General features: G+C 41.2%; 1 protein-coding gene across 2 annotated transcripts in view; it reads left to right on the top strand.

The window, feature by feature from the left end:
• The window catches only part of pik3cb (phosphatidylinositol-4,5-bisphosphate 3-kinase, catalytic subunit beta), a 75,019-nt gene that overhangs the window by 57,739 nt on the left and 2,921 nt on the right, over positions 1-14,359 (top strand). The window contains exons 9-23 of one of the 2 annotated variants that reach the window (XM_085794947.1): positions 1,042-1,296; positions 1,380-1,476; positions 2,444-2,574; positions 2,965-3,006; positions 3,744-3,932; positions 4,555-4,676; positions 4,968-5,111; positions 5,256-5,355; positions 5,700-5,896; positions 6,311-6,420; positions 6,537-6,615; positions 8,782-8,949; positions 9,063-9,186; positions 9,304-9,449; positions 13,310-13,442. In XM_085794947.1, coding sequence (XP_085651073.1) covers positions 1,042-1,296; positions 1,380-1,476; positions 2,444-2,574; positions 2,965-3,006; positions 3,744-3,932; positions 4,555-4,676; positions 4,968-5,111; positions 5,256-5,355; positions 5,700-5,896; positions 6,311-6,420; positions 6,537-6,615; positions 8,782-8,949; positions 9,063-9,186; positions 9,304-9,449; positions 13,310-13,442 — 2,037 coding nt within the window. Of the gene's footprint in view, positions 1-1,041; positions 1,297-1,379; positions 1,477-2,443; positions 2,575-2,964; positions 3,016-3,743; positions 3,933-4,554; positions 4,677-4,967; positions 5,112-5,255; positions 5,356-5,699; positions 5,897-6,310; positions 6,421-6,536; positions 6,616-8,781; positions 8,950-9,062; positions 9,187-9,303; positions 9,450-13,309; positions 13,443-14,359 lie in introns of both variants that reach the window. The other variant, XM_085794946.1, reaches the window with a different exon arrangement.

The following is a 14,359-nucleotide window of genomic DNA, read 5'->3' as shown; positions in this document are numbered from 1 at the left end:
CCCCCAGATACGAAATCTCACAGGAGTTGCATAATCAGAGGTGACTTTGTTAGCGGTAGCCCATTCACTCGCCTGTTACATCTGAAAACGAAGCCATGTTCTGCCCACATCTTGTCGTCATTAATGATTAAACATAAGAAATGTTGCTCTCGTGTTGGAGCCATAACTCCAGCAACTCATGTTGTTTTTTATATTTTCAATTTGGCACCGTTAGAGGCCATGTTTGTGAGCTGTAAAAGTACCAACGTCCAGGTGGCGATGACACTTCCTGGTTTGCACGTGCTCATTGGTAATTTAGGGTGTTTCCGTTGGCTCCAACTTGATCATGAGCAATAAAATAATCATATTGGCACAACACATTTGAAAATTACATGGACAAAAAGTTAGTGATGCGCGATAACTCTTATTCTCCACTGATACTGATAACTGATAACTTCTTGCTTCTCATAATGTTTTTAATAGTTTATATACAGACGGACCTGAGGTTAAGACAGGCTTAGATGTAGTGTAAAGATGAATTTAACATTATAGCTCTGCCTCTGACTTAACCAAAATATAAAACCACTACTGTTGTAATCACAACAAACACAAGAACAGTTATTTTCTGGGTAGAGCTTCCCATTATGACTCTTCAAAATCTAAATGTATTATTGTTTCAAATCAACTCAGAGGGCAAACGGACTGAAAATGAGCAAAATCAAGGCAATGTTGGCTAATTATAATTGGCTCTAGTAATCAGCAAAAAAAAATCTCTCTTGTCTGTGTATTTTGGGCGATAATTATCCGCCGATATCGGGCCGATAATTATCTGTACCAATAGTTAGTGTGCATCCCTACAAAAGACCACGCCTCCAAAGACCTAAAGCCCTTTAATCATCTAGCTGTGTGTCTTCAGCCTTTTGTTGCTGTTAATATGTCAATGCACACACAAAACCTCTTGAATAAATAGCAAATTTAACCCAAAATAAATTTAAAAAATGTTGCCTCACCCATGTTGCACCCTCCACACACTAACCAACCTCCTCTCTCTCTTCCCTCCAGGTCCAGGTGAGGGCGGGGCTCTTCCACGGCACGGAGCTGCTGTGCAAGCCGGCGGTGAGCAGCGAGAGCAGCGGGCGCTCGGACCACACGTGGAAAGAGCGCACGCTGGAGTTCGACATCTCCGTCTGCGACCTGCCGCGCATGACACGCCTCTGCTTCGCCATCTACGCCGTCATGGACAAGGTCAAGAAGCAGAAGTCGACCAAGAACCCTCACATCAACAAGTACCAGACCATCCGCAAGGCAGGGAAAGTGGTGAGACACTTAAAAATGTAAATGTAACGGCTCCTGAAGTTTCCACTTATTGATTAATAATTGATATTATTAATGTGATCCAGCACTACCCTATAGCCTGGGTCAATACCATGGTGTTTGACTACAAAGGCCAACTGAAGACCGGAGATATCAACCTGCACTGCTGGTCGTCGTTTCCAGGTACACACACACACAAACACATACGTATATGCTTATTTTAAAGGGATAGTTCAACATTTTGGCAAATTGGCCCATTTCCATAATCCCTATACTCATAGCAGTAGGTTCGTTACCTTTAATTGTCGGTGCAAGCTATTTTTAGAACGGTGGAGCAGAGTCGCGAGCTGCTCAGAGCTACGCTACGGAGGCTCATGGGATTTCTTGGTTTCCTTCATCAAACTCATCAAATACACAATCCAACAACTCCAAAACGCTCTGGTGGACAAGTTGTGACCTGCACATTCACCACGCTATGAGATAATAACAGAACGTTACCAGACGTAAACGTTTTTGAGGCAAATGCAGAGAGAAATTCTGTGTTATGTTTTTTAGAAACCTGCCTTGGGACTGCGGCTGAAATTTAGCAGTTGTGCTAAGTCCGGCACATTTACACTGGTACTTAATGCGTCAGTGTTGATGAATGTGCACTGTCCCAATTCAATAAATAAAGAAATGAAATGAAATGAAATGACTGCTTGCTGAAAAACTGCCCCCGACGGGAATGCGCATCAGTGGTTTTGCATGAATTTACCTCTAAAACAACTCTATCTCGTAACGTTCTGTTATTATCTCATAGCGTGGTGAATGTGCAGGTCCCAACTTGTCCACCAGAGCGTTTTGGAGTTGTTGGATTGTGTATTTGATGAGTTTGATGAGGGAAACCAAGAAATCCCATTAGCCTCCGAGAGTAGTGTAGCTCTGAGCAGCTCGCGGCTCTGCTCCGCCATTCTAAAAATAGCTTGCACCAACAAATAAAGGTAACAAACCTACTGCTAAAACGGGTTAGGGTATTATGGCAATGGGCCAATTTGCCAAAATGTTGAACTATCCCTTTAAGTCTACACATATAATTAGATTTAAGTGAGCTCCCTGCCACCATCCAGTGAATTCATGTGTGTGTTTGTGTGTCCGTGTGTGTTTTGCCCAGACGAGCTTGAAGAGATGCTGAACCCCATAGGAACCATTCAGAACAACCCGTACACTGAGAACGCTACATCACTGTACATCAGCTTCCCGGAGTACTCGTCGCACCCCATCGTCTTCCCCCCCTTCGACAAGGTTGGCCCGCCCTGAATGTTTAAAAACAACACACATAGCACACAAATCAAGCGTGTGTGTGTGATTGTGATTGTATGATTGAACCACACTGGGTGTAGACAATAGGACGACACCTTTGTGACCTTTATGTTTTGTTTTTTTTAAACACTTGACTGCAGTTGAATTTGTCAGCGCCGTGCCGTAGTGCTCTTCATAATGGTACCTGGTGATTATGATGAAGTGGAGGCTGTTAGCATGAAAGGATCAGGACGTGCTCGGCCTACTTAATGCGCTCAATCTGGCAGCGATGTATCGGTGTGTGTGTGTGTCTGTGTGTTTGTGGGTGTGTTTGCACTCACTCATATATTGTTCACTCACTTTTCTTTCTTTTTTTTTATTTCTTTCTTGCAGATACTGGAAAAAGCTGCAGAGCTCCTCAGAGCAAATGACTGTGTACCCATGGTGAGTCGATGTAAAGGGTGGGTGTGGTTGTGTGTGCGTGCCCAAACATTTTCATACATACTACACAGGAAATTCAGGTGAAAATCTTGTAGCATATTTTTTTACAGTATCTATTTGGTCTGCTACACCAACCCTCCCACCCTCCGTATACACAGTCTAAACACACACATACTTGCAAGTACACTGCCTCAAACACACACACTCTTCTGGTTTCTCATTGTTATCATGCTGGCAGGGTGTTGCAAAAAAAAAATCTTTCGAAATACCCCATCAGAACTCATACTTGTGTGTTTTCCTGTCTCGCTGCCCCTCGTCTCAGAAACCCACTGGGCTCTGGGCGTGTCGCTGCCACTTACATAATCGTGTGTTATGCAGCGGTCATGTCTGAACGCAGCCCTTTAACGTGAGGTGTAATAATGTGTGAAACTGGGATTATCACAGATTTATAAGGTTATGTTTGTGTTGTTGTAGTGTTTTTTTAACTGAATGTCACTTTGAGGATTAGCGGGCAGGTCCTCACAGCTCCATCGGTGCTGATCCTGTCTACATAAAGTTTGTTTACATTCGTATTATTGGCTCATGTGTCCCATTTTAAATCAGAGGACATACAGTTTGTTGGCTGTAGTGTTCATGGTTGAGGCTGGTGCACTCCTGCCATCTAGTGGCTGTTTGCAGCAACCGCTCTGCTCTGCTCTTCATCTTCATCCTCGTCTCGTCCTCCTCCTCAGGGTCGCGGGGGGAAGAAGTTCCACATCGAGCTGAAGGAGATCATGGAGCGCGACCCGCTGTCTCAGCTGTGTGAGAACGAGAAGGATTTAATCTGGACACTACGCGGTGACTGTTGGGAGAATTTCCCTCAGTCGCTGCCCAAGCTGCTACTCTCCGTCAAGTGGAGCAAACACGAGGACATGGCCCAGGTCAGTCCTCCGTAACCTCCATAACCGGCTCTTAGTCATTTGCAGTTTGTTTTTCTTTTCTTTCTTTCTTTTTTTTTACATGTTAAAAACAAAACAAAACATTTTTCCACCATTCCTTAAGCTCTTTAATGTGATAAAACTGTTATTATGATTTTTGTACCACTGTAATAGTATATTAATAATAATAACTATAAAAAATGTGGATTCTTTATTATTATATACATTATTGTCTATTACTTAAGGTTATTAAAAATAATTGTAATGGAAGAAATGTGGGAAAAGTGTGAATTTTTACTCCAAGTAGGTGTACTTTTGCTTTATTGCATTTATTCTGAAAGAAAAACAAAGTTCACATGTTGATGCAGTTCTAAAGTATTTCTAATTTCTGAAATATTTTCAGTCAAAAATATAGATATCTATATTTTGTGCTGGTTAAAATGCCACACTAAACAATGTGTGATATTATTATCTCTAAATATCCAACTGTTTTAGCTCTGTAACTGTTATTTCCTGTTTTTTGCAGCTACACCTTTGGCAGAGAAAAGTTATATTGATTTTTTTCCTTACCATTTTATATATCAGCCTTGAATTAAAAAAAACGGCATCTATTGTATGTTTTCAGCTGCAGGCGCTGCTTCAGATTTGGCCCAAACTGAGTCCCAGAGACGCTCTGGAGCTCCTGGACTTCAACTACCCTGACCAGTATGTCAGAGAATACGCTGTGCGCTGTCTGCGAGATATGAGGTAAACACACGTCCACACCCACACGCAGACACGTTATATAACCCGACGGTTGCTCTTCCTTTCACACTCGAGCTTCTGCATTTATAACATCCACTGTCACCCAGAGCACCTTGCTACATGTTGCCCTGCTTCCTGCTGCTGTAATGTATTAAAACTAAGTGCATTAGTTGCTGTCACACACACACACACGCTCGTGATCGTTTAAAATCCAAATTAAAACGTAAAATCACAACCAGGCCTGTGTTTCTTTCTCTCTGTCTCTCTGACCCGTCCTGTCTCTGTCCTCCCCAGTGATGAGGAGCTGTCTCAGTACCTGCTACAGTTGGTGCAGGTGTTGCGTTACGAGCCGTACTATGACTGCGCCCTCACCCACTTCCTGCTGGAGCGCGCCCAGGGAAACCGCAAGATAGGACACTTCCTCTTCTGGCATCTGCGGTGCGTACACACTAGTGCGTCTGAGGTTCACACGTCTGCATGTGTTTGTTAGCACGCTGGATAGAGAGAGGGAAAGTTAAATGTGAATACACAACATACTGTACGAGTCTTCTGAAAGCGGCTGCTCTCTGCTGCCCCCCGCAGGTCGGAGATCCACATGCCAGCTGTTTCAATCCAGTTTGCCCTCATCCTGGAAGCCTACTGCAGAGGCAGCATCCCTCATATTGAGGTCCTAAAGAAACAGGTACATCATTTTTATGGTTCTTTGTTTTGCCTCAAGAGGTTTTATCTCATTCCTCACAGCTCGGACTTTTGTTCTCCTGGTCCCTGCTGCAGCTGGGGTCTATTGTTAACCCTGCTCGGACTAGATTTATGGTATTTTTAGCTCGCTGACCTTTGGCCTCAACGCTGTCGGTTCTGACAGTCACTCCTCGGGACGCTTCCTCCTACTTCCTCGTCAGCGTATAGTCATTTATCTGACCATGTCCTGTTTTGAAAAGAGCGAGCAGTGCTGACGCGGTCCATTAGACGTCGGTATCGGGGATGAATAATTCAGATATTGACATTATCTCCTTCTGTGTGGACCAGGTGGAGGCGCTTAGTAAGCTAAAGTCAGTCAACGAGTTAATCAAGCTGGGAACCACCAAAACCGCCCGGAGCAAGACCAAGGAGGCCATGCTGACCAAGGAGGCCATGATGACCTGTCTGAGGCAGAGCGGCTACTCGGAGACTCTGTCGGACCTGCACTCGCCGCTCAACCCCAACGTCCTGCTGTCGGGAATCAAGTAAGACGCTTTAATGGTCAGATGACTGCAGAGAGGGAGGACGAAAAGTTTTTTCCTATTGAGAAATTAATAAACAAGTTCATTAATTGAATAAACCGATAATTTGAAAACATCACAGAAGTAGAAAAACAAGAAAGAAACTGTAAAGAAAAATCTCCACACATCATCAATAAAGCAATCGAAGACATCAAAAGTTCATCACTGTAGATTAACTACACCACTGATCCTTTCCAAAGTGTTCAAGTCTTCACATTTGTCACAAACGTGGTGCAAAATACAGTGCACAAACTCTCAGAAATCTTAATTAAAATAAAAATACATCTCTCAATTGTTCAACACGAGATGAAGCAAACTCTGTTATGAGGATGAAAAGTTTTAAAAACACCACTAAACTAAACTTCGTCTCCTCCTCAGTGTGGAGAGGTGTCGGTACATGGACTCTAAGATGAAGCCGCTCTGGATCGTTTACAACAATAAGCTGATGGGGGGAGACACCCTGGGAATCATCTTCAAGAATGGAGATGGTAAGAGGAGGAGGAGGAGGAGGAGGAGGAAGTTTATATCGCAAGGTCATGATGAAGTAATGAAGTCACTTTCTAATTATGAAATCAACGACTTTTTGTCTTCTACTTTTCTTTAGATCTGAGGCAAGACATGTTGACCCTCCAGATCCTGAGGTTGATGGATTTGCTATGGAAGGAGGCTAATCTCGACCTTAGGTGAGGGTTTTGTGAGCTTGCTTGTGTGTGTGTGTTTGCATCTGTGTGTGTGTGTGTGTGTGTGTGTGTGTGTGTGTGTGTGTGTGTGTGTGTGTGTGTGTGTGTGTGTGTGTGTGTGTGTGTGTGTGTGTGTGTGTGTGTGTGTGTGTGTGTGTGTGTGTGTGTGTGTGTGTGTGTGTGTGTGTGTGTGTGTGTGTGTGTGTGTGTGTGTGTGTGTTCAACAGACTGAACCGTGTCAAGCTGTTTGTTCCTGTTCTCTGTGGGGAAGGGGAAGCTCTGCTGGGGTGCACAGAGGAGAGGGGAGACACTAAATTACCCCATGGTAGTTTGACCTCCAGCCCTTTTTACACTCCAGACATCCACACACACACACACACACATAAATATCTGCATTACACCCTAATCAAATCCACACTTTAGCACAGTTACAGACACTTTTTCCTGTCCTCGTCATACACCGACACATCTGGATTCGAGCGTTGGAGGGGTTTGTTTTGACAGTTGAGCTTGAGGACGATGTTTCAGATTTCAGGGACGTGGGTTCACAGTTTGGACAAAGTTTGGAGGGGAGACTTTGAGATTAAAGGTTGGGACAATGTGATTTCTAGACGAGATGCAGTATGCGTCGATTATTTTAAGGCAGTTTATTAATGTAGTTAAACAAAACAACATCATTACATCACGTTAGGGTTAAAGGGATTTAAATCCGTATTACATCTCTGTATGTCTGCAAATGAAATCTAAAAATTGCATGTGTGGTTTAATCAATCAATCGATCAGGTTTTGTTTATATACAGTAGCACCTTTCATACAAATTTAAACACAATTCAAACAACAATATTGCATAATAATAAAATAATTATGTAATAATTAGTAGATAACTAAAAGAATGATATATCAGTAGTTGTAATTAAAAAGGCCAAGGTGGAGAGAAACAATAAAATATAACAGAAATAAGTTTAAACACTTAGATAAATAAATAAAGTTATAGAAAAAGCCTTATTTATTTTATATAAACAGCTAAAACAGCGTCACTAGAGGAGTGGTCTTGTCTGCCTGCTGTGTAACACTGCGGAGACTGTGTCAGTAAACTGGGCCAGAAAAGAAAAAGTGTTTTTCAGGTGACATAATTCTTGCAGCTGCACAGAAAACGAGTGGCGCCATCTTGTGGAAACAGTGGGAACAAGTCAGTGAAAATTTGACCGTAATGACTGCATCATCTGCGCGTTGTCTCGAGTGTCATCGCGTCGTCACCATATGTTCTACAGATGCTGCGTTTTCTCCATCTGTCACGTCTCAACTTGACTGCTCTGGATCAACGTCAGACTGTCGACAGAGTTGCATGAATCCTCCTGATATCTTCATCTCCGCTCCTGCTCGACTGACACACATCAGAGTTGTGCTTTTGTGTGGTGCAGATTTCTGGCTCCTGTTTGGAGGCAGTTTTCAAAAAAATAAGATATCTGTATCTAGTACTACATCTGATATTTATTACAGTGTGCATATGCAGAGTGTCTTAGATTTGTGATAAATAATAATGGATAATGCCTGACAGAAACCGTAGCAACGACTGTGGATGTCAAAAATGATTAGATGAAATGGTTTGATGTCTTTCTTGTTTATCAATAGCAGTTTAAATATGTATGTTTTACTTATCTCTACTGATCAACCAATATAAATATATTTGGGACCGATGCCAATACCAATATCAGTCAGTAAAAACAAATTAATCAGCCCATATTCCTCTGAAATATGGTTCAAACACTTGTGACAATTATGTGGTTTGTATTGTAACGAACTGTTTAACAATAAATAAGTTTTATTATTCAAAATGGCCTCAGTGCAGCACTGCAGAAAAGTAAAATGTAATTTTTTTTTTTTTAAGTGATTAGAAACTGACAAAAGCCTCTAGTAATGAAACACTGCAAACACTCACAAGCCTCTGTCAGTCCTACAGTGTCACGTGGAGCAGCCATAACACCACAAACTGAATAAACACTAAAGTCATTTTTCAAACCCAGACAGTTTATAGTTCACCTTTAAAGTCTGAAGGCACAAACTTCAGTTTTTGTCGACCCAACACATTCGCTGTGATACTGATTAGTCTGAGAAAGGCTCGTATCAGCCAATTAATCAAGTTCACACTGTTCTTGTGTCTCCGTGCAGAATCGTACCGTATGGTTGCCTAGCGACAGGCGACCGGGCCGGGCTGATCGAGGTGGTGTCGTCGGCAGACACCATCGCCAACATCCAGCTGACGAGCAGCAACGTGGCAGCGGCGGCCGCCTTCAACAAGGACGCTCTGCTCAACTGGCTCAAAGAGAGAAACTCTGGGTGAGAGGACGAAGCTGCAGCGGACGCCCTGGCGGTCTGATCACTGATCACTGATCACTATCGTATCAATCAGGGATCAATAATGTGGACTGTGTGTTGTTGTGTGTTGACAGTGATGCTCTTGATCGGGCCATCGAGGAGTTCACTCTGTCATGTGCAGGCTACTGTGTAGCCACCTACGTCCTGGGCATCGGAGACCGCCACAGTGACAACATCATGGTCCGCAGCACTGGACAGGTGAGACGCACTCTGAGTTTTTAAACAGACCATTTGTCATCCCCAGGTTTCCATGGCGCTGAGTGATTGATTTATTGATTGATTTATTGTGGATTGATTGGCCGTCTCGTCCTGCAGCTCTTCCACATAGACTTCGGCCACATCCTCGGCAACTTCAAGTCCAAGTTTGGCATCAAGAGAGAGCGAGTGCCGTTCATCCTCACGCACGACTTCATCCATGTCATTCAGCAGGGCAAGACGGGCTACACAGAGAAGTTTGGCAGGTTTGTATTTTAATTATATTAACTTGTATTTACATTAACAGACTAGTCTGATTACACAGCCTTGAATGAACTCCTACCTTCAACTTGAAGGTGACAGTTTGTGCAGCTGTTGACGTGCACTGCATTGTGTTAACAAGTATTCTTAGTGTTTGGCCGACCCCATTTATACCTATACAGACAGATTAAAAAATGGTTTAATCAATCAATCAGTCAATCAAATTTTATTTGTATAGCACCTTTCAAAGCAAATAAATGCCATTCAAATTTTGATTGAAAAAGTATATACTATATTGTATAAGAAGTGAAACAACAAGAATGACGTGTAGACTAATGCATGAAGATTAAAAACAACAATAAAATATAGCAATAGTAAATGATAAAAACACAATAAAATATGATAAAATATAAAAACAATAAACATTTAATTTAATAAAATAGAATAAAATGCAGGATTGAAATATAGAACAAAATATAAAAACACTCAAAAGAAAGATAACAGTACGAGAGAAGAAACTAATAAAATAGAAGAAAAACTGTAGAATAAAATAACTATGAGACTATAACATAAAAGCCAGATTAAAGAGATGGGTTTTTTAGCCTACGTTTGGAAGTGTCAATGTTTGTAACTCCTCTCAGAGATTATGATCAAGAGGAACTTTTATTTTCACCGTTTTACACAACTCTAAAGACCTGAAAATGCAGAGGAACTGTTATATCTACATCTTTATTTATTAGGAGGGAATATGAGCATTAATTAAGTTGTGGAATAAAGATGTTAAAAATAAAATAACCACTGGTGTGGGCATAAAGTGTCTTTATGGGTAAATAGGGCATCACAGTCACAGCAGAGTGGGTGCAGTATCCTCTGTCACCAGCAGTGGGCAGTCGAAGCTCAAGCACCGATGACACTGTGTCTCTGCAGGTTTCAGCGAGCAAACATGAAACTGAGTACGTGGGGAAAAGAAATGAGATGCAGTTTATTTAAAAGAGAAAACGTCTTACACACACTGGTTCAGTTGTTTCAGCATTTTCAGTTGAAACAACATTCACTCACACATGGATGTATAAAAGCCTGAAGAGACGCTGAGGAATGGATTAATAAATCCTGCAGGATCAGGATCAAATCCCTTTTAATTGCATCAAATAGATCATTAAATCACACGGTGCTTCAAACACATAGAGTTTAATGGGATAGTTATTGTTTCATGCCAAATTCAAAGAATGTCACTGATGTTGGGTTTATGGGTTTTCTACTTCAAAGAGAAAAAGAAAACTGCTTCATTAACGGGAAGTCTCTCTAGATGCATAAATTAAATCTTTGTTTAATGAGTTGGATTCTTGGAAATAACTCCGTCATGGTGCTGCTGACTGATACCTAAAGTGAAAAAGTTCAAAGCGGAGTTAAAGATTTTTTATCTCTAACTAACGATCCTTCCTCTGACTGAGAATAAACTCTGCTCACACAAACCTCAGCAACTTGTTTTGTCACTGAGAGAGATTGGCATCAGTGCGGCCCGCAGTGCATGTGTGAGTGTGTGGTATATTGCGAAGGCATCACTGGGCAACGCAGCCGTCATGTACAGTGTTTACCACGTAAAAGAGCTGTGACGGCACAAGAGAGTCTCAAGCCAGTGGAAATACCCCTGTGGTAGAGTGTGTGTGTGTGTGTGTTGTAATGACCTACATACGTGTCTGTACCAGAGGAGGGTAAACATCTGCAGGCCGCTCCTGCACAGCATCAACAGTTTCAGAAGTCACTGCAGCTCACATATAATGTAAATAAATGTATAAGTCACTGGTGCGTTGGTGGCGATAAGTTGGTCAGAGGATTAAACATTAATTCATCATTATTAATCTTATTAAATTTGATTCTTTATGAATGTGGGACTCAGTATTTATGAATTAAGTGTTGATGAAATAGCTATGAGTGGTTCATTAGACAATGTATAAAGTATATGATTAACAGCCTATTTTATGCTGCACTTATGCATACAGTATTTTACTAGTTATTAATGAATGTGTTAATAGATGTTTTATATACACATCTTAATGCTGCAATTCACAATAAGTTCAGGTAGTTACTACTTACTTTATCATATGTAAATCATGCATAAATTTACACTTATACATGTTATAATTTACTCTTATTTTTTTAGTTTGAAATTCATATTATATCTGATAAAAGATGGATTCAGTATTTATAGATTAAGAATGAAAATACAGTGATGAAGCAGATTTTACAACATGTGTTATATAAATTGCAGTTGTTCTTGTTAAATGATGAACTAAAGTGTTGTTGACATCTGGATCGTTGTAGCTGCAGAGCTTGTGATGGTGTAATATCATCTCTGAGGGTCTTATGTCATTACATTTTTAATTACACTGACTTTATGTGCAATACTCAGCGTGCTCCCTTGACATTTAAACTGTTTTCCCACAATGCATCTTCACAGCGGGCCGCTGTTGAGGAGCAGAGACACTGTAAGGGATGGAAATAGTATAAATCTCTATCTCTGAAAGTATCAAGTGATGCAGTGACTCTGCTGCTGTCTCAGCAAAACGTATATCTGTGTGTGTGTGGGTGGGTGGGTCGACTGAAGCAGTAGCACTTTCTGACGTCCGCTCGCTGTAAACAACTGGTGTAGTGGAAGAGGAAACAGCCTGGAGGAGGTGTGAACCCTCTGATCTGATGACCTACACTACATTCAAAACACTTTTCCCTCTCTTCATAGTTCCCCCTCTTCATAAACGTCGAGCCCGTTTCATCATCATCATCATCGTCATCATTCCACTTTTATATCTTAAAATAGAGGTTTGAATCACACTTTAAAATATATAAAATATCGTAATAATATAAGGTCTGAGAGGTGATGCAATAAAAAACGTCAGATCTTAATTGTCCGAGCCTGGAGCGACCTGTGCATCCCGGACACAGTGAGTCACTGGAAACATCCAGGAAGTGTTTTAATCAGCTTATAATGATCAGAGTGGGAAACTTCACTTAACCCGTTCACTGATGAGCTGATATGAAGCTGGTGTCCTGCTGCTCAGGGTCAACAACACAGGAGGAGAGGAACTGGTCTGTTCTGCCTCTTGTACATCCCAGAACCTGATGAGCTATGTGTTAATGATGGTTTTATACTCTATATGTTATATAATATAATTTTATACATTATAATATTGTTTATTAGTTGTTTGTTAGAAGTTTCAGAGTTATCCGTGGCTTCTCTGAGTTACAGGGGGTCTCGGCGTAGCAGTGCATGTCCATATAACGGTTGCAAATGGATACCAACTGTCTTCGTAACAAAAAGACACACCAAAAAACATCCAAATACCTCCATGCTGCTCGTATGTAATGTCCGTCTTGTATTGAAGCCCCGAAATGTGAAGTTGTCCCGAAAAAAATGAAATACATCCATTTTTCAAGCTTGTTTGTAGCGGAAGCTCCTCTTCCCAGTTTGTCCAAATTTGACGAACCGGGAAGAGGAGCTTCGAGAAGCAGTTTCGCATTTCGGGGCTTCAATACAAGACGGACATTACATACGAGCAGCATGGAGGTATTTGGATGTTTTTTGGTGTGTCTTTTTGTTACGAAGACAGTTGGTATCCATTTGCAACCGTTATATGGACATGCACTGCTACGCCGAGACCCCCTGTAACTCAGAGAAGCCACGGAGGACTCTGAAACTTCTTCCAGCCCTTAGTCGAAATTTCAATTTTGGGTGAACTATCCCTTTAAAGTGCTCTATTAAACTCATTTATGTTGTTTCACTATGGAGAAAATGCTTTAAACACAAGAAATAAGGTGATGTGTCATAAATAACCACGTGGGTGTATATATGTGTGTCTGTGTGTTGTAGTTTCCGTCAGTACTGTGAAGAGGCCTATTTAATCCTGAGGAAGAACGGGAACCTCTTCATCACACTGTTCGCCCTCATGCTGACGGCTGGACTGCCGGAGCTCACCTCAGTCAAAGACATCCAGTACTTAAAGGTATCACACGCGCACACTTACACACACGCATGAGTTTCATAAAGTAAAAAGTATGTAGTCAATCAGTGGAAAGATGGTGATAAATATTCAGAGTCGCCCACAGTCTGCACCTTACGCACTGTGATTGTTTAAACCAGCAGCGACTTCCTCACCTTATCGCAACATCTTCAGTTTCACCTTTTCATCTCTTTGGGTCTTTTGCAAAGAGATGAAAAGACGAATGGAAGAAGAAACGGAAAGAAAGATAGAGAGAGAGAGAAAGGGAGATTTAAAGATTTGCCAAAGCTCATGTGAGATAACATACCAGGGTTATGACGTAGGAACAAAGCTGCGGGTCTCCAAGTCAGCTGACTACCGAGTATCTGAAGGATTGTTCAGTACAACCTAGTACAAAGTCACGAGCTGAATAGTTTAGGATGTGTTTTCTTTTGGGCTTCACTGTCTCTACATGTGTAGAAGTGACTGTTCATGAGGGAACAGAGAAGAAAGAACCAGTTCAGAATCACAGTGATATCATGTTTTTCAGTATAGTTGTTAATGTGAACTGCTCATGGCAGATTGAATGTGCTTTTAATGGAACCAGTTTGCTCAAATATAAACAAATATAACTTTCTAATTTTTGATTCAACTAACCTAAGTCATGACCTAACTCTATTTTAACATCATTGTGGTCATACCTGGTTCTAGAGTAGAGTAGAGAGTAGAGAATACTTTATTCATCCCTAGCAGGGAAATTCAAGTTAGTCCAGTAGCTCACACAACAATGACACAAAAAAGATGAACACAAGAAACATTTTAACAAGTGTTATATAAAACGATTGCAGCAGGTTAAACATCTGTTTTGACCAGCATCTGTATGTTATTTATGTAGATCTATAAAGCAATTTATTACTTCTGTGTGAGAAAGTGCTTTATGT

Source organism: Trachurus japonicus, chromosome 13 (genome assembly GCF_045865225.1).
Source record: "Trachurus japonicus isolate A0001 chromosome 13, Traja_1.0".
Classification (NCBI taxonomy): domain Eukaryota; kingdom Metazoa; phylum Chordata; class Actinopteri; order Carangiformes; family Carangidae; genus Trachurus; species Trachurus japonicus.
This window is presented reverse-complemented; position numbering and strand designations above follow the sequence as displayed.